The sequence below is a fragment of the Mycteria americana genome, chromosome 7 (genome assembly GCF_035582795.1).
Source record: "Mycteria americana isolate JAX WOST 10 ecotype Jacksonville Zoo and Gardens chromosome 7, USCA_MyAme_1.0, whole genome shotgun sequence".
NCBI classification, from domain to species: Eukaryota; Metazoa; Chordata; class Aves; order Ciconiiformes; family Ciconiidae; genus Mycteria; species Mycteria americana.
In genome coordinates, this window is record NC_134371.1 from 19,673,904 (window position 1) to 19,694,752 (window position 20,849).

The window sequence follows — 20,849 nt, forward strand, 5'->3', positions numbered from 1 at the left end:
AATGTTGCATTATGAGATTGACACATAAAATCATATATGCCTTTATGTGAGTTTCTAGGACAGATATGTGACTTCAAAGTAGCATTGAGGTGGAACAAAGGTAAGGTCAGCCACTGATGTTCTCTGCCCTGCTCATTGCTACCATAATTGATGGCATCCATCCAAAGAAAGTCTGTGAAACCTTGATGCAGACTGTGTTGCTGATACCGTTGTAGTCCATAATATCTTCAGAGAGCTACAAACTCAAAGAGCCGGTCTTGTCTGGCAAAACAGCTGGCCAGGCAGGCTTAACATCAATTGCGTCAGAATGTATACTTGCAGCTGCCTGTAGAGGTACTTTACGAAAAAACAACACACCACTGTATGAACAACAGAGAGGTCAACCTTAACACTAGAAAGCAACTGAAAGCTGCAACAAATTAAAGTTTGGCTTTTTTCACAGTAATTGATATTTAATGATTTTAGCTTTGATTTTGTTTCCTCAGTTCTCTATGGTAAAACAAGGATAACAGTATTTTCTCTTTTTACAGATAAGGAATATTTTTGTGGGAAACATTACAGTTGTATGAATTTAGTATAAAGTGCAAAGTTTCATAGGACACTGTAAAATAAAAAATAGGGCTTAACGAAAAGGATGAAAAGAGTATGGAATATATCCATCATGAATGAGGCAGAAGTCCTATGGAAAACAGCATCTATGTTCTTGTACTTAAAATGACTATCCTAATCATATGCATAAAATAACACTTTGTACTCCTTATATTATTGCATTGGCTGCTGAACACTTCAGACTATAGGAAGCTTGTTCAGAAAAGGATGGGTTGTAGACAGCCGTGACAAAATAGCAAGCAGAGTGGTATAAGTCTTCCACTCATGCATTAAGTATGATTTCAAACTGTGTCAATGGGTTGGATCAAAATGGATTTTAATTTTAAAATAAAAGGTTCTCTGCTAATACAAAGCAAACATACCAAATTTCAATTTTTTCTTCATTTTCAGAAGCTGTTTGGATAATTAAATAATGAGATGGATAGTGGGCAACAGGAACAAATTTCTGCAAAGTCTAACACTTTATGACTGGCTTGGATTTTCCATTTGATACAATCCATCCCTGCAGTATTTTATTGCCGCACAATCTTGCTTATATTATTTATATCACTAATGTAAAAAATCAGTGAGGTAGGAATGTAGGAATGTTATTGGAATATTATTATTAGGAGTGTTTTGTTGTTTTGGGTTTTTTTTTTTTTTTGTTTTTTTTTTTACAGATGGGGAACCGGGGCACAGAAAGAGACTAAGAATTTGGCAGATGAATGGAGTACTGTACAGTACATGTAGGGTGTGATCTTGCAGCATGAAAAGTGGCTGCCTTTAGGCTATTTATTTGTTAGTCAGTGCACGGTAGCTGACAAAGTCTCTTCTTCATACTGTGGGATATGGATATACTGTGCTTACACATAGGAGTCAATATTATTTATAGATTAGTTCTGGTTAGAAAGATGTTACACTATCTAAATAATAGAAAGCAAGACAGTAATGTTTCAGGAACTGTACACTCATTTGTTTTACAAAGAAAAGATAGCTGCTTGAACAGCTATCAGAGAGCAGCCAGTTTGCTGCAGGTTTGCGTCCTTGCTCCCGTCTCAATAACTGATTGTCTTTGCTTACTCGGGAGACTTCTCCAAAGGAAGCGAACCCCTATCAGTTCACTCTAGTCAGTGTTCAGTCTCCTCAAAATTAACCTCCCCACATTTGGAAGCCTACAGCACTAAAAAATAAAAGCCTGTGATAATCTGTGCTATGCTAGGAAAAGCCCAGCCTCTTAAGCCCTCAGTTTGAAATAACCAGTGTGAATCATTTGCCAGATGTGCCTTATTCTAAAGGGTTACAGCTTTTTTTCTTATTTGGGGGATGTGAAAGTTTGCACAGGAGCTGGCCATTTCTCTGGATTTGTGAAGCTTGAGCTTACAAAAAGGTTGGTGCAGCACATTTGCACACAAAACTGCATATATGCTGTTGGACCCAAGTCAGAAGTCACAGATGCACTGTGTAGTTAATTTATGCATGCAAAATTTGACTATCTGGGACTGTAGAGGCCTCTGGTCAGTCCTGTGCTTAGGGCTTCCAGCTTCCTAAATCCTGACAAAAGCTGTGGAAAAAATGTTCTAAAAATAAAGCTAAAACAATCTAGGTAATGTTTCCAATGATTGTCATCTGCCCATGCATGTGGGTAGAACTCCTGAGCTGAAAATGCATATGGCTTATTCTGCATTCACAGTAGTCCTCCTTTGCTCAGATGTGTGCACAGACACCGGTCCAGCTCAGTTTGCAGAAGATACTGCTGACTGGTCTTGAAACTATAGCCAATATTTTCTTGATTATTTTTTTTTTAAGTTCATTAGGTCTTTACCGTAAACAGGTGTCACTTTTTTTTTTTTAATGCCTTTAGCTAAAATGGTGGGTATGATAGCTTTTTAAGAAAAATGATGCAAGATGCTCTTCATTCATTATTTCAAACACTGAGTGAGGACTATCTCTTTTCTAGGCTGAAATCTTGTACCCTTTTTATGTTGATCTGTAATTTCATAAATAATCCTCTTGAAATAATTGGATTGCTGATAAAATAAAATGCGGCCTGAATAGGAATAATATAATGTAGTGCCAACATAAAGCTGTGTAGTATGACATGTAAACAGTTAAGACATATTTTGGTTATCTGGTAATTATTCATGTTTGTACATCAGATGTATATTTTAATATAAACAGGTTCAGAGGGGGAAACAACAACAGTATGGAACAGTGTTTATAGACCATCCAGAAACAGAAGGAAAGAGAAGACCTGCTGTTTAAAAAAAAAAAAAAAGGAAAAAAAAAAGTGCTGCATATACAGATCCTCAATCAGCGTGAATGGCATTAACAAAGGATTTGTTTGAACGGATTAAGTGGCTTATCACAGCTGCCTGGTGAGTTTTACAGATCACTAAATTTTTTAACTAGAGTCACTGAGATATATTCTTAGCTATCAATTTAACAGTAATAAGAAATCACCAGTTAAATCATTTGTAGCCTGTCACAAATTTGATAAGCCTATACAATAATTTATTGTATTTGATTTTGATTGCTGGTCTAGAAATGTCTACCATTTAAATTTGAGGTACCAGACTACTTAAATAGTAGGAAACAGGAACTATAATTCTGAGTCTGTTTTAAGAGGAAAGATATTCCTACATTCTAGTGATGAACATATTTGGAGAAGAAAAAGTAATGACCAACTCAAACTTGAATGCCTCTCCCAGAATAATTTTGCAGATGAGGGAGAATTATTAAAAGGCATGAAGAAAACTTTTAGAGACTGATGGAAATACATGCTAGCAGCTGTGGCAGGAGTTCTTTCTGGAGGAAAATGATCCTGGCCCAGCAAATGTACCTTGCTTGAACCTGACACCCTTGCTGCTAGGCAGTCTTCTGTTGTGCTAATATGCCTGAACTCTCTCCAGTGTCTTCTTCATATTTATTTGGTTTGTGCAAACCCAGGCTGCTTGTTATTCATGTGTTCCCTAATGTAGCAGCCTTCTATCCCAGCCATCTCTCCAAGGTAGTTGTCCTTGCCTTTTTTCTGCGTTACTTGTGAATGACTTACCTCTAACAGTCTTGTGCTGATTTGAGTACATAGGCAACATCTGTCTGGCCTCAGGAGGCAGGGATTTTGAAATGACAAAGAACATTCTGGCAAACACATGCCTGCTGTATATGACTGGAAAAAGGGGAGACTGCAGCGCTGTGCATCAAGAACAGCATCATCAGATTGCCATTTCAGTTGTGCAAGGGCTTCATGAGAACTTGGCATTTTCTTGAATGAAAAATAACTCACACCTGGCCAACGTTGATACGGGAAAAAATATTTACAGAGACTGTCTGCAAGTTCAGAAGGTTAGAAGCAAAATGGCCTTAAATTAGTAACAATCACAGAACAAACCAATGCTATTGTCTGCTACCTGGTTGAAGTGTTCCTGTGAAGTTAAATCCTTTCTACACAAACTTATTTGATGCAATAAAGGATGAACTACTGGGATGCCCAAAACTTCTTCACCATTTACTACTGTAGCTGATTATCTGGCAATCTCACATTGTTTAATCAGTCCTTTGTTTCTCACTTAGCAAGAGACAGTACGAGCTTCTGTCTTCAGTTACCACTAATTATTTTCATAAATATTTTGTTTCTCTAAAATCTGTGTATTTGAAAAAAAGTAGCAGGCAACATAGGTTTAAAAAGTGTATAGATAGCTAAAAGATGTTAAATTTGTCAGTATTGAATTTATCAGTATATATCAGTGTGAATACAGGTTATATGATTTGCAGTTTGAATCTATGAATAATTAATAATCAGGGAGAGTAATCGTGGGTTTGCTGGCACAGTTCTCAGTGCTCCAAAGAGTTGACCATGTGAATAACAAAGAAAAAATAGAGGTTGATTCAAGAGGGCTTTGGGATATTTACTAAATGCCTAAATATTTGCAGAGTTGGAGTAATTTTGATATAGGCTTCACTGTAGCCTGGAGAATAATACACAGTAGTCTATAAGTTATCGCTGTATCTAATTTATCATTTCATATAATGAGTGAGCACCTTAGTTCTCATTAATAATAATGTTAGTATTTTTTCCTGTATTTAAAATACTTTTTATTATTTTATTATACTAAATATTTAATTATACTAAATATTATACTAAATATTTAAAATAGTATTTTAAATACAGGAAAAAATACTAAAACTTAGTATTTTAAATAATAAGTTAGCTTATTTCCTGTATTGCTGCAGAAATTTTGGGCTACCTTTTTGTTTTACTTTATCCTCTCTTTTTGTATGCAGAAATCATAAAAGACATGATTTCAACTTTATAATCCGTTACTAGCAATGGTTGGCATGGAGCTGGGCTTCCCCAGCAGCTGCTCTGGAATCATGTGGCTATTTTGAGTGCTGCTTTGCTCCTTGCCTTCTCTCGCTCTCTCTCTGAGCAAAAGAAAACAGCACCAGCTAACTCATTTTGGGGCGGATGCAGATCACCTCCATCTCTGCTCCATCTTCACCCCATGGTGTCCATGGAGGTGCAGAAATCTGTCTGGAATGGTTCCCTCTGGCCATTCCTAATTGTGGGATTGGAAATAGGTTACAAGGGGAAGTTACAAGAACTGTTACATAGTCTTACTCATGCCTATCTGTTTGTACTCAGTCTCACAAATCCAAAAAGACAAATATATATACCATGTGCTGACCATTTCTTGATGGTGCATACCCCTTATAAATACACTCTTTTACTAAAAAATCACCCCAAACAGGACTTAATCATGTGTACACACTTCTCACTTTTTAGAGGCTACATTTTTGTGAAGGTTGGATGTTGAAAGTTTAGTTTTAATTTACCTTTCTCCTTCTTTTAAATCAGGTGGCTGCTGATTGTTTTTTCAGCACAAGAAATTGACGGGGTAAGTGACATTGATATTTTCTTTAGGCAGGTGATAGATAGGATGGTAAAGTTCAAACAAGTAACACTATATACACGAAAATGACCTATAGTTCTGTGGGAAACCTGTGGTATTTCTTTCAGTATTTCTGCAGTTCTCACTTTTCTTTCTGTTCCTGTTGCTCAGCTTAACTATTTTGTAGTTTTGTCCTTTGGATCCTTCTAGATTCTGACTTTGGCATCTTTAGATGCGTTTGGAAAGCTGCATGTAGGAAAACCTGTCATGCACTGAGTCTGTCTCCCTCCTCATGAAGTCTCTTCAATGGCTCTACATTATAGCATATATCATACTCATTCTAGCTTTCAAGCCCTTCTCTCTATGTTAGCTTAGATCTTAAACTGGCCTCCCTGTACATTCCCATCTCTCTGAAGTCAAAATTTCACATGTAATATAGTCTCAATATCTACTTTATTTTCCTCTTGGTACTGTCCTCCATATTAACCTTATGTTTGCAATGCCCTCAGTGAAACTTCTTTCAAGGCCGTCCTCTTTGTTTCTTTCAAATATTTAAAAGCTCTTTTTTGTTTTTTTTTTTTCTCCCAAGTCATCCCTTTTTAGTTGAACTGTTGAAAATTGAAGTACTTTTAAAAAATAAATGTGTTTGATTAGAACAAAGGGTAACAGTTTGCGTGTTATTAGAAACTTGCATTCCATTGACATTCCAGTAGAGGCAAGTTTTTAATAACTAGGTGAGACACTAGTGTGGAGTAGATTAGTAATTTCATGGGAAATCCAGTGTGTGAAAGAGAAGCAGTCTGTTAGAGAGACAGTCATACCCTCTTGTTCTGAGGCTTGGGAGTACCAGATATTCTAAAAATATTGTAGATAGAACAGAATTTTTCCTCCTTATCTAATATTTGTCAATGTTTTCTCCCTGAAAAATTGAAGTATGAACCTATTGTGTTCTGTTGGTTATTAAAACCAGTAACAAACCAATGTTGACCTTGATAAAAGTGAAATCCACACTGCGCAAACATTTTCATGTTATCACTGTTTACTTGCGTACTTAAATTATTTTAAATCTTTTAAATCCTTGTCATCCTTTTTGAAACCACTTTGATCATTTACATAATTTTGCCAAAAAAATCACGTCACCTAGTGGACATTCCAACCATCTAAGTGAGTTTATAAATGCATATGGTGCATATAATTGGTATATGTTTAATACTACACTTTGGGAAATAGAAAAGAATAGTAAAATCATGTTCACTTACCACACAATAAATTACTGAATTTACATTTTGTTGTGTTTTAGTTTCTCCTCGAATATGTTTTTTTTCCTCATTGCAATTTCATGAAACAAAGTAGTCACTTCTTTGTTATTAAGAGGAGAATGATGGGAAGTTTTAATACAAGAAATAAGTAAATTAGTGGTAGGTAATGCATAATTACACCATGCACATACTTCTTTTTTCATTTAATAGACAATTAAATGCAAGACTTTATTGTTGAGTGGGCTTCTTGCTCTTCAGCCTTTTATCATTTAATCGTATTTAAACAATCTCCTAACCTAATGTGATGGGTTACAAATTTCACATTACTACAAATTAAATTCTGACTCTGTTAAAGTATTTCTAGATGCAGCCTATTGCCTTACTTGTATTTATCTGTAATATTCAGCGTTACTTAACATAACTTGCAGGTAATGTCTTTCACCTTCTATAGCAACAGTAATAAGCTTTTGCTTATTGCTTCTACTTTGCCAGCATGTTTATGCTAATGAGAGGTCCAAAAAGGTTAGGAGGATTTTTAATGTAGTATTGATGTGCATATTCTATTAAGCAAGCATTGGAAAAGGTTCACGTGTCAAGCTGAAGACCTACACAATATTCTGATGTTTGCTGCTATGCCAAGTTTCTTCATCAGCAGGAAATTTCCCTGTGGGTATGCAAGGGTAGCCAAATCTTTTGCCTTAAAAATCATCTAGTTGGGCAATATGTCCAGTTGACAATATTCGATGAAATGTCTGTTGCATATTAATAAATCCATAAACTTTTAATTTTTAGGGAGGATATGCATATATTGAGCCATGTGGGGGACAGGACTGTTCGATTTGTCGGTGCTTTCCAGAAAAAGGATCAAGAGTAAGTGATGATTAGAACTAAAGATAATTACTGTTGTAAATAGTATTCATTTTGTGCACATTGCTGTTCTTTAACAAGTCTGAATATAGCAAACTAGCATAATTCACTGTTATGAAGTGCAGCTATCATCGAAGGAAGTTAGATTGTTTGTAAACGGGTTTGCTTGTAAATTAGGTTTGTAATAATTGTGGTGCCTTTTTGTGTTGAGGATTCTTTGAGATTAATCTAGTAGTTAGACAAAGGTTATTCTTGATATATATTAAGTTTAGAAATCTATGCTCATTTTCTGTTAAGAGGCTGGTTAAAAGAGAATGTCTATGCCATTTACTAGTTTTATGAGAACTTAGGTGTTTCTTATTTGGGTTAGGTGATTCTGGAAAAGCTTGCAGACTTTTTATTTTACTAGCTTAATGCACTAAGTATAAAAAAACCCCAAACCTGAATTGTCTTTGCCTTATAAATAATTGTAAAACATTGAATGAAACCAGGGCATTTTTGTATTATACACTAAAATTAGTAACTGTGCATGTTGCTGTTTGTTAACTGAAATACGGTCCAGTTATGACTAGTTTGTTATCTTGGCTCTTCCTTCTCAAAATACATATCTATATAGTGATAGCAAACAATTTAAACGTTATGTGAGGAAAGGATTTATTTAGATACATGCCCTGATTAGTGAACAACTGAAAAATTGTCAGTTAGTGATGGAAATGGTTTCCTTTCAAAGTACTAATGTTAAAGTTTAGGGTTAGAAAGCTTGAACATGGTGGATAAGTTTTTAGAAAAACTGCATGCCCCATTTGTTTCTGTACAACCTGAGTTGCCACAAAAGCAAGACACCTTTTCCTTCCTGTACTTCTGCAGTTAGCTGCATGCTTTGCTGTGTCATGATCACTGCCCTGATGTCCTTGGATCCTATCCTAATCCTCCAGGATTACGCCTATACGAAAGTTCCCCATGCTGTAGGATTTTCATAATAGGGCCCTAGGATGTGTCTATCTCTGTAACACTGTGTTAACAAAAGGGCATCCCAGGAAAAGTATTTTGACTAGCAGCGTTGCAGTGTCTCTCAGTGCTACTGAATAGACTGTTTTGGATACCAAAAACATGATCTGAAGTGCCGTTTAAAAACAACTGACTTTGAAACTAGGGGAAATTTCCCTGATTCTGGTTCTCTCTCAGTAGCCTGGAAATTCTGAATTACATGCCCATAATCAGTCAATAATAAATACTCACTGCAGTCATTATGGCTCTTTCCTAAGCTGTCCTTCCCACCACACTTAAACTGAACTATGATTCATTCATTTGCGGTTAGCTTTCTAAATACTTCCAAGGATTTGGACCTAAGTGCCAAGTAGAAGTGTAATAAACATTTCTATATAAATTCAATATAAGTCTGAGAATTGTACCATTTTCTGAAACTGCTCTGAAATATGTATGCATGCTGATGGATAAAGTCTCTCCAATGTAATATGAATTTATATTTCATGCAATCATTTCTATTAATCAATATGCAAGAAATTGAAATACTTATCAGACCCTACATGAAATGTGGCTTAACTAAACACCACTTCAGATGGATTGTTGCAAGTATTTTCTATACTAATGTATGGTGATGAATTATTTTCTATAGGATTACTTAATCTTTTTTTCATCCTACAGTCCTGTTGATTTCTGAACTTTGCTGTGTTCTGCCTTTACACTCTGACACACTAACTTTGCTTTCCTAGCTTTTGTGGAGACTATCCATTACAAAATAAAGACTTGTTTATCTTATTGTTAGCTTCCTAGAATGCAAAACATCTGCTTTATCTACTTTTCTGTCTGAATCATGCTCCCAGGCTGGTTCCTCAGAGTTTTGTGTCCTCCTCGATCCTGCCTTTAAAGTGCAAGAAATAAATGATTATTGAAAGCCTCTGGCATTCTACAGTATGCAAGCCTAAAATTTCAGAAGTGTACAGGTTATTAAGTAATCTGTGTACAGGTTATTAAGTAATCCTTCTCTGTAAAGAAGTTGAGATAAGGGCAACAGTATAAATTTGGTTGCCTAGCACCATAGTTTTTCCTTTTTCCCTATTTAGCACAGGCTAGCTGTCAAAACTGAGGATGAGCTGGCCCCCTCAGCAAACATTTGCTGAAAGCACAAAAAGATTCTAGAAAATTCATGTACTTGCTGGCAGAAGGCAATGGAACAATAATCTCATCCATACCAGCTGGAAAGCCAACCTTACAGCAGCCCTCAAAGTTAACAAGTCTTTATTTAGCTCTGTTAAACCAACTGCAGTGTCAGGGGCTTTTGCAGAGGCTGAATGAGAAAGGAAGCATCTGAGCTACATCGGTATATGTATTGAGTTACACTGATATATGTAGACCAGTCCACCTATTTTTTATTTTTATTTTTTGTTTGGTTTTTAATCTCTTTTACCACAGGGGGTCAGATGTAGGGTATTCCCTTCATGATCTTCCATTGAACATGGTAACCTAAGACTTACAGGGGAGCAAGGGCAAATTGTCTCGTTATTGTACTGCTAAGGTATCATCTATGTTAGAAACACACAAGGTCAGACCGATTATGAATTGATTGAGCATCTTACTCAAACTCTTCCAAGAACTGCAACCAAATCCTTCATTAGACTAGCTGGAACATGACCATTCGTATGCTATTCTGAATCTGTTGTTGGCTGAATACTTCCAGAGTTCCAGTTTCAATGGAAAGTTTCTGTTAACTTTTATCTCCCCTAAAAAGTGCACTGGGGGAGAAGCTATTTAGCAAAGTGCATTATTTGTAATACACCCAGTGGAATGCATAGGAATTATTACACGTAGGAAGGACGCTCATTGTATCATAATGTAGACTTTGTGCTACTTAGATGTCATAGGTCCAACTTACAAGTGATAGTTTAACATCTGAATAAGAACCTAAGCAGTTTTTTTCGGATGTTGCTAATGGTCACTTCCCTACATCCTTCTCCACACACTAATGAAAAGGAGATTTTTAGAGAAGTCAGAATATCTGCTGATAAAACAGCAGTTGTATAGTTTCAAAGTTAAGGTGTACCCATCTGATAAGGGTTTCACTTTGTCAGCAGACTGTGAGGAAAATATTGTTGCTAGTTTCATTTGAGGGGTTTTTGTTTACATGTAAAACACTATGACAGGTATTTGATGACATTGCCATTTTATGGATTTTAGAATGTTACCTTCCTTTTTAGACTTTGACTGGAAGCATTGCCCACTGGAAATTTAGGTAGTAAAGTGAACAAACAGGTTATTTCTATGTTTGGAGCAGACTTATAGTCAATCCATGACAAAGATTTCTGCTAAAATTAAAGTAGAACAAAAGTCTTAGAGCTGATATAAATCAGCTTTGTTTATTTGTAATTACCAGTGACAAGTGAAGTGCGTTCACATTTTGTAAAACTAAAACCAGTGTAAGCTGCATATGACATAACTGTAGCCCTTACCCTTAATGTCTCTCCACTAAAATAGGAAAAACTAGGGTAATAAGAGAATAGACACCTAAAATTAAACTCCTAAATATATTTAGGTTTATGAGTTAAGTAGAATGGCTGTCAGGAGTGTAGTATACTCTGAAGTTTCCATAGGAAAGTAGGACCTCAAATCTTGCCCTACTGTCTTTGGCATAATGACCTTTTTTTCTATCCATTTTTTTGAATGCAATTTAAGTATGATTAGTTAAAGCTGTGGTTACCAGGACAGTGTAAGAAGACTGCACAGCTGACTGTGAACGCAGTGGGAATTAAGACTTTGCCTTCTAGTTTCGCATTTGAAAATCTTTTAAATGTCAACATAGAAAGCCTTTCTTCGTTTTAAGTGGACAAGATAATTGAGGTTTCAGCTAGAGAAAAGATGATCATGGGAGTAAGAAAGGAAACTGTCATGGCCATACTTGCATGTATTGAAATTGGGCAAGTTGGAAGAAAAGTAGAAGCAAATAGCTGAACTTTTATTTAATATTTATATAAAACCAGTGTACTTATGCATTGGTTGCTATATTGGGTTTTAGAAGAGCTTGTGTACCTGTCATTTTTTATTTCTCTCAACCTTAGATAACTCTGTGCTATAAACAGATTTGCGCTACTATTCATTAGCAAGAAATCACTGTCTGAAAAACATTGTAGTCACTATTGCTAGTAGTATATCCCATTCTGATATCGTTACAGTTGTCCACATAACAATGAAAGTTCGACTTCTGTTTAATTGGGATTACAGCCTCGTTGGAATTAGTTGTACCTTATACTGTTCACCTCTTGATCTCATGTTACAACTCAATTGGACTCTTTCTTCCATAGGACACCATTAAAATGTGCTGTTAAAGCTCTTTGCGCATACTGTGTGCTACTATACATATTCATTTAAGAACTATAGAACAGATCAATGAAGGGAGAAAGTCATTAGTGAAAGTATATATGCCAGTTAGCATTCTACATTATTTTTAGTGCCAGGCTGGAACAACTGAGACTTTCTCCTGCCTCTTCTTTCCCAGTCAAGATGTATGGTCCTCCAGCAGGCAGTAGCAGTCAATGTTTTTAATTAGAGGCAAACAGCAACTTCATTGTTTTCGGTTTTTTCCCCCTCTTCCTCTTTGGTCTCTCATAAAGTCCGTGATTTTAATTTTCTCCTGATACGTCCAACAGACAGTGAAACCTTTTCTCCATTTCCTCCTCTTTCTCTAACTTGGGAGGTCATTTCCTTGATATCTCCTGCAGTGTTGTATCAGAGGCCTCCAAAAATGCTGGCTGCTCTAACAGAATTTAGATAGTTAAAAAAATGTTTGCAGTTAGCACTGACCGATTGTAAACCTGTCCTGTGCTGACCCCGGAGTTTGATCCCATTCAATTCCTTTGGCTTTGTTTATAGAGTTAAGTAGATTTAGAAAGCAAGCGTCTATTCATGACCCAACCTGATCTAGCTTATATGAGATCATGTGAAATGCCTGGAGCAAAGTGAATAATAAATATAACTCAGCAAGACCGATGTTCATTCTTTTGCAGATGAAGCGAGTGGTCTATTTTCATACTAGTGTAGGAGAGAACCTAGCAAACAGAAATCTAAGAGGAAGGTCTCACATTTTCTGGCATATGAGGTCTAAGGAGTAAGCATTCACAAGAGATGCTAAGTCAGTTGGTTGTCACAGGTAAGTTAGAAAGTCAGCTGATGTATACTTCAGGGCAGTGGGGTAAGAATAGTGATATTTAACTCTATAGTAGGTCTGTTTTCTGGCATCACTTCTCTTGTAACATCTCCCTAATAGATCTTGTGGGTTATCACACCTGCCTAGTAGGTCCTGTGGGTTAACTGAGTCCGATTTACAGCACAGTGTAAACATACTTAAGATTCACTAACTGGGAAACTGAAAATTCTGTCTGTTTTGGGGAGTAAGAGGCATTTATTAAATCACAATTTTTTGCATGTCAGTATGCAATGGCAGTCTGTCATTCACATGCAATATCCATCACTTGTATTTGAATTTTCAAGCTGCACACTCAGGAAATGAATATATAAAAGCCATTTATTTGATCTCAAATACATGTGCTTAATTGAATCCACTATCAGAGATGTATGCATACTAGCATATGAGGAAACCCAGATCTGTCCTACTATTTGCCTCATATTTGTCGATCATTTTTCCCAGTATATTAGCTATGATACAGTTTTAAAATAGAAGATTCCTGAGACCAGTTATACATTTCTGTAGTATTTCTATTGCATTTCACTTACATTGGCTGAGAGCCATAGAAAAACAGACCTAGAGAAATGAGACCCCTAAATCTATATCTGAAGCAGACCACACATTTTTTTTTATAACTGGGCAGAGCAGTAGGCTGTTCTCTGGCTCCAGAAGTTAGGATTTGAACTGATAGGGAATGGAGCCTGCTTACCAGAATGTGGAATAGGAATAGGATCACTCCATTCTCCTCACTGTAAGGTCTCTTTGAGGCTGTTCTTCATATACAATGTCCAGCTACAGCATCTGTATATTAGTATTTTTCATGTTAGACATGTTTCCAAATTTTTCAAGAGTTTCGGTGTTGTTAAATTATCCCTCCTTTTGTTCTTGAGCATCTTTGTTTCCTTAATATTTTTGGTTCCCCAGTCTCACCATAATAAAAAGTGTTTTTCTCAGTTGGTGCAGACTGGCAAGCGTTTCCACATCAGGCAAGACAAAACTCTACAAAATCATCCTTTTTCATAGATTTGAATCAACCAAAAATTGCCAATCAGTGACTTGTTTCAATAAAATGAATCAGAGCAAAAGTTAATTTTATTTTGTTAGCTAATCTGATGTTAATTATTAGTGGTCTAAAATGCTGTATTTGCAGCTCTCTGCTTTCAACCGTTAACACTGTTTCTTAGTTTCAGTGCCAAATTATCTCTTGTTCAGTGTTTGTTTAACACAATAGTGACACCCACTGGCTTATTGGATACTTTTTCTTTTCATGGTTCCACAGGGTTAAAACACAAAACAAAGTACACCGTGAAAAATGTTTTCAGCACTTCACTGTCATTTGTTGTGCTTCAGTGAAGTATTACTGTGAATACTAAGCTGCATCAACAGGTACTATGTTCCTGTAGCATATTGGACCATTGAAAAATATTATAAAAGGGCACAGAATTTTCCAGTAGTTTGCAGCATGATCCAGATGCTAAGAAAAGTCAAGCACTAAGAGTTACTATTGTGTTTAATCGGCTCAAAATCTCACTATGAAAAAGAAGTTATCTAATACTGAAAAGTCATTACGCTATTTGACTGAAAAGTCAATCTGCTATTTCTGAACAAACTGAGAATAAAGTACATGCCATATATTAGTCTGACCCTTGGTCACTGTTTAACCCACAGTCACAGAAAAATTTGCTCTGTTAAGGACAAGAGAGTGGATTTAATGCCGAGTTGTGTGCTTTCTCTGATTTATCGCATCTTGAAAAAGGTAACATTTAGAAGGTTTATTTTGGAGCCCTGACTTAGAGTGGAAAATGGTTTTGGTCCCAGTCCTACACAGTTACGGTGGAGGAGTGGAAACTTCCCAGAATGGACACCCCTACAAGCCCTGGAAGCTGTGGCTTTGCTGTGTAATAGACCTGCTCTTCCAGAAGAGGAGAGGACATGGGTGGAGCTTAGAGCAGCAGCAGATGCTCCCACCTCACTAAGCAAATTACAAAAGGAAACATCTGTTTGCAAATGCCTTTGTGTGCACTCCGCTCTTGCCCCCAGACTGCTCTACTTTCCTCCCTTTCTCTGTCCTGCTCTTGGTAAAATGAGAAAGACTGGTTAGAAGCCAGAGTCTAGTGCAGAATGAAAAACAGCACTATATTATTTGCCTACAATCTGATTCTGTGGAGTTGCTGGGCATTTTCAGTTTTCTTCATGTGAACAGAAGGTAAATGCATTTCACATATCACTGGCACATCCACACAGCCTGTAACATAGGGTACTCAGGGCACTCTAAAAATCAGGTGCTCTTTGGTGTCTCAGGCAACCAAAAAAAGTAATTCCAAATAACCTTGTCCATTGCCTTTTCCAAACAGTATTAAATGCTTTGCTGCATGATTCTGAAGTATTTGCAGTCTTAGTCTTAGGAAGCATACTTAATTAAAAAAAATATAGTCTTGTTTTGTCAAAAGTCAGTTTCTTACTGAAGGTCAAGCCCAGGATATGCTAAAATAACAGACCATAGTCTTGGCATGGGTAGTTCCTGACCTAGACAATTAACAAGGCATTGAAATCCTAAAGGAATTTATTGGCATCAGATGGCAGAGCAGGCATAATATTCTGTTCATTTTAACTGAGCTAATTTGTCATTTCCACATGAGCATGACTACCTTCATCCTCTTTATTTGTACAGCTGTCCTGAGACTGTAATGCTGTGGTAGTCACATTGGATGGGCACAAATAATAGATGTGATAATAGATGTTATGACATGGTATCAGTTCGGTCTTAACAAAGCTCCCAGTCATTATCAGTCTCTGAGCTGAAAGAAAGAGAGACAATCCACCAGCTTCACATGGCATGCTAAAGTTGTTATCAGCTGTCAAACCTATTGTGAATTCTGGATTCAGTGACTGTTTTATGACTTCACTACCTCCTGCTGAAGATATAAACCATGGAGTCAATTAAATTCAGAGGGTAGCAACTAACAAACACATTTTATCAGCCTAAAGGACTACATGTCTTGGAAGTGTTTATTGGTTAATTATGATGGATAATTACTATAGAATTCATACAGCATCTCAGCTTTTTTCTGAGTACTATCAAAATCATGTTTCTTCAACTGTCCAAAGGATATAACATGATTTGAAAATTATCTCTTTCAACTTTTGAATGCAGAGCATATACACTATGAATTAAAAATATTAAAGTTGCTGCAGAAACTTGTTGTCAAGACAAAGGCATTAGAGCATTAGTGAGAAGTATCTTATGCATTTTTTTTCCTGCTGATGAATGTTGCATTTTGCATGGTAACAGCTAGTTCAGCGTACTAAAAAAAGTACCACTTCCAGTAGAGTGAATGGTTCAAACAATTGTATTTTACTATATTATTAGTCTCATTCATTTCACTTTTCTTATACTCAAAATTATGCTTTAATTAAAATGGTTGTCCAGTCTTTTTTTATCAAGTATTTAAAGGGTGTAATAGCTGCTTTAAGAGTACTTCAATGAATAAATTCAGTTTTACAACAGAGGATGTGCAAGGCACTGCCAGTAGACAGGCTGCAATTGTTCATGCAAGCAAATACTCAAGCAAATACACCCAGAATCCTGACTGTCCATTCATTGTTAACAAGGATGTGGAATCAGCAGATTTTAATACTAGTAGCCCTTAATTTGCATAATATTTTACACTGCTCAGATTATGGTATCAAGAAAGTTGTAACTGTTGCTGAAGACAACATGCTGATTCTTCCCTGGAATTTATGCCAGTGACTCCACTGGAAGCAGGATCAAGGTTTCAGTGAGAGGATCCGGTAAAGACAAATGGAACATGAGTTGTATGAGGATACTTTTTCAGGTAGTCCTTATTTGTAAGCGTAGGACTTCTTTTCCTAGCCTCTGAACTAAATTCCTGTTCATAGCTTCAGGGCCAGTGGTGATCCAGTCCTGCTTCCAGTACAGCATAAGCCTATAATATGTTCCTGTTCCAAGCATGTAGTAAGTTACATTCTCATTACTCTTGTTTCTTTGCCGATTTGATTGGATGATGCATACCATACATTTCTTCACTTCATGTCCAACTGTCAAATCACACTGATTTTATTGACATATTTTAAAAGAAAAATAGAGAATAAATAAAAAGAAAAAGAGCTTTAGGTCCCTGCTTGCAATTCACAAGATAATATTTTGTTCAGACAGATTCAGTCTGTTGAAATGTTTACACTGAGAAGCAAGCAATTCAGTTCTGTTGCTTCAACATAATTTGATTCCTGAAGCTAACATGTCTGCTCACAATCACCTTTGATTTCTGTCATTTTGTTTTCCTTCAATCCATTCATAGGAATAAACATATGGTCTGTTATTTCTGTGAATGGAGGTTATACTGAAATATCCTTTACTGCCCTCAAGTGGTCTTAGAGCCATATGCTTTTCTTGGGAATGCATGGGGCTCCATTTTGCTCTCTTTTTTAATAATGTGGTATAATTGATTGATGAATTCTGAAAAGAAAGCAAACCACTCTTCAGTTGGGAAACAAAACAAGTTATAGCTAAACACAGATAATGATACAGAATGAAAAAGATGAGTAAGAGAAATAAAGACCTGTAAATATGTAGATTTTGTAGGGTGAATGTGTAGACAGTTCACATGTGAAGTCTGATTAGAAAGCTTGCTTTATTCAGTACTTTGAATCTATGGTTTAATAGTTGTTTAGCAGCACAGAACAAAAACTGCAACAAATCCAAAACAACTCCACACCAATGCTATAGACTGAAAAATCCAGTTGGCGTGGGAAGTATTTTTACTTCAGGAGAAAATATATTACCTTGGAAGTTAGTAGAAATCCATGGAGATGGTACTGTAGGTACAGATACTCAATTTAGAGCTATTTATAGATAAATGACATTCTGCAACCTCCCAAACCATTTTAATACAATCTATTAAAGTTGATACTTTATGTAAGTATGTTGGCTAATAACTATAATTTTTTTTCTGCAGAAAACTTCAACACTTTTAAATAAAGCATTAAGATCTGAGAGTGATGATGGAAGATATGTGAGCTAGGAAAACAACATAATTAGCATATAGTGTGACTTAAAAGAAAGAGGGAACTCTCTCAATTTGTTCTAATTGTGTACTAAGTCCTTTTGTCTAAAATGAGCCATCACTTCTCTGGTGGCAAAAATATCATGCTCACTGGAGTCTTATGCTTGCAGAAGGTGATACTTACATTGGTAGAGCCAGGAAGACTTGCGATTTATCCCAGGCATCTCAGAGAGGTGGTGCTGGAGACCTGATGAAGGTGAAAAGAAATTATCACCTTGAGCAAGTTGTTAAATTTGAAGGTTGTGTTCCTATAGCATCTAATGCATGGAACAGATCTGCAGGCTGTACAGCAAGCTGTTTTGAATCATGAGTATGTATACATTGTAAGCCTTGTTTTATCCATACAGTCATCTCTGAAATGCTGCCTGCTGCGAGGTTTACAGCAGTAGTCATTCACTTCTTTGGACTCTTTTCAGGGTCAGCCTGGTGAGCTGGGAGCTCAAGGTCCAATTGGGTCCTTGGGATCTACAGGACCAGCTGGTCTGCCAGGGGAAAAAGGACAGAGAGGTGAGAATGGGCAGCCTGGGCCAGCTGGAGAAAAAGGTGATAAGGTAGGAAACACCATAGACAGCTATTTTAGGTGTATACAGTATGTAATGTTAAATATTGGCAAGTGAAACAGAACTTGAATGATCGAAAAGCATTTGCCAAACTATACTCTTGCTCACACAAAATCCTCACTGAAATTAATTGCAGCTTTCTTGAAAAAATGTTTCAGGGGATTTTTGCTGTGGATTGCAAAATTAGAATTGTCAGAAGACATAAAATAAAATTAAACAGTCCCAGTCTCTGATTGTTGTATACCATGGTATCCTCCTTAACCTCAAAGAGGGCTGTGGGAGGAATGTGGAGTTGGAGGGAGGAGTATGGTGCTTTTAAAAGTGCTGTACACTAAACAGAATTTTATTACCACTTATGGAGTATAAATTGCAGTTCAGGTCCGTATCTTTCATAGCTGTACAATCCCTGTGCTTGGCTTTTTGTACTTTATATTAGTTTTAATAGTCTAATTCCACTGATCTCAGTGGATGACTGAAATCACTAATGTCAGTATCTAGCACACCTGAAATGTAAGCGCTGTAAATAGAAATTGTGCTGCTGGTATTATCAAAACAGGATCAGGGTTGGGAAATTACGTACAGAATTATTTTATAAGTTATAGGCAACTTCCCCTTCTCTGTCGTTGTATCATCTTTGGAGAATGAATGAGTACAGGAGTTAGACATTTGTCCTGTACTATACCATCTGTTACATGGGTAGCTATTGGCATTAGTCTCCTGTTAAGCCATGTAACTTTTTTCACATATTTATTTCTGACAATTACAGCTTTTGATTCATATTTCAAACAAGACTGTTTCTTGTTTCTTGCTATATAGTATCACATCTTCTTGTTTTTCATTCTTTTTAAGAGTTAATGACCTCAGCAACTTTGTTTTTTCATGTCACCTGTTTTTAGGGCCCAACTGGAGTCCCAGGATTTCCTGGTTTAGATGGTGTTCCTGTACGTATTGAATAAATATTGCTTTATAAAAATTACAGTTTCTATAAAGTTATAGCAAGTCCTCTAAGAGAATAATACACTTAATAAATTGTTTGGCTTTATACCTATTGATATCATGTCACCTACAGAATTACATGTTTTGCAAAAATGTAAAATAGCCAGGTTAACTTCAACTGTGTTTACTATTGATAACAAACTCCACAAAATCCTAATGAGGTAAGTACATAATTTTCATGCAGGAGCAGGGCAGCGAAGGTAGAGACTAGCCCATGTCCATGCAGCATATATCAGTGCTAGGATTAAAACCAATGAGTTTATTTTCTCAGGCTCTATAGCAGGCTGTAGTCTGCTTGCTGCATTCTTAACATCTCTGAAAGTACCTGTTTGATGTGTGTTTTGTTGTACTGTTTTCTGTTCAAATGTTCTGATTTTTGCTTGTAGTCCTTTTGCAGGGAAAAAAAGCAACCACTGAGTCCAGTAATTTTAACCTGAATAGGGACTGAAGAAGGAAAGTGGGTCCTAAGTATATCTTTATAAGCATGTGATTATATATTTTTCTGAATGTTTTCTTCAGTGTGGAAATGTCTGTGGTAAAAGAAAGATAATATCTCTTAGATACAGTATTTTGGAAAATGCTGTTTATTAGAACTGAATTCCTATGCTGTTAATAGTTTCATATGGATCAAACAAAGTTAAAATGTTGAATTTTGAAAGTGAAAACAGAACCAGAAACTGAGTGGGTGTCTTAGCATCTGCCTGTCAGCTGTCCACACTTGACAATGGGACTGTTGCCAGAATGTCTGTATAATGTAGAGGTCACAAGGCCAAAATTTAGCACAAAAAAGAAGCGCTCCCCAGAAATGTATATTCTTTTTATGAAAAATGTTAATTAAAAAACAGTGTCCACAAATTGGGATGAAGAACCGTAAAGATAGGAAGAAGGTAAAACTGACAAAAACATTTCAGGTGAATGGCCAGGATACTTTCCTGATGATTTTTCAGACCCACCCCCCCAAAAAAAAATTTTGGGGTCAAAATTACTATTTATTCCTTACAAAAATGTTTAATTCTGTGAAGATAATTTTTCCTCCAATGGAAAGATCATTCCAAAGGAAATCTCACTGTTTCTATTGCCTAGTGTCTAATTTGCAGTAGAACTAACCCCTGTCTGGACATTGATTAGTTCTTGCTAGGTTAGAAAATCACTTCCTCAATTCTTGAATGTGTAGTCATAACCTCTGCCATTACTGTGTGCTTGAGTCAAGCTGTGTCCTGTTTTTCCTTGTTTTGTCCTATCAACTAAAAAATATGAGGCTGCTTGAGATTACTTTTGTGTATTTCTTCAGCTTTTCTTTGCAGCCACAAGAAAGATTGTAGTTAGAGGGCTAGAGTCTGCTTTCTCTGAGAAGATAGCACATTACTTTTTGACTCAAGTGAGAGCTCAGTCTGGCCCTCTTAACCAGT

The 20,849-nt window shown here is 36.4% G+C and overlaps 1 protein-coding gene across 1 annotated transcript in view; it reads left to right on the forward strand.

Moving 5' to 3' along the window:
* The first annotated feature begins 2,791 nt into the window (after positions 1 to 2,791).
* COL4A4 (collagen type IV alpha 4 chain) overlaps positions 2,792 to 20,849 on the forward strand; it is a 70,554-nt gene continuing 52,496 nt past the window's right edge. Inside the window, exons 1-5 of the mRNA XM_075507310.1 lie at positions 2,792 to 2,963; positions 5,444 to 5,483; positions 7,529 to 7,606; positions 18,301 to 18,435; positions 19,341 to 19,385. Of these exons, the coding sequence (XP_075363425.1) occupies positions 2,908 to 2,963; positions 5,444 to 5,483; positions 7,529 to 7,606; positions 18,301 to 18,435; positions 19,341 to 19,385 (354 nt within the window). The 5' untranslated portion in view covers positions 2,792 to 2,907. The remainder of the gene's footprint in view (positions 2,964 to 5,443; positions 5,484 to 7,528; positions 7,607 to 18,300; positions 18,436 to 19,340; positions 19,386 to 20,849) is intronic.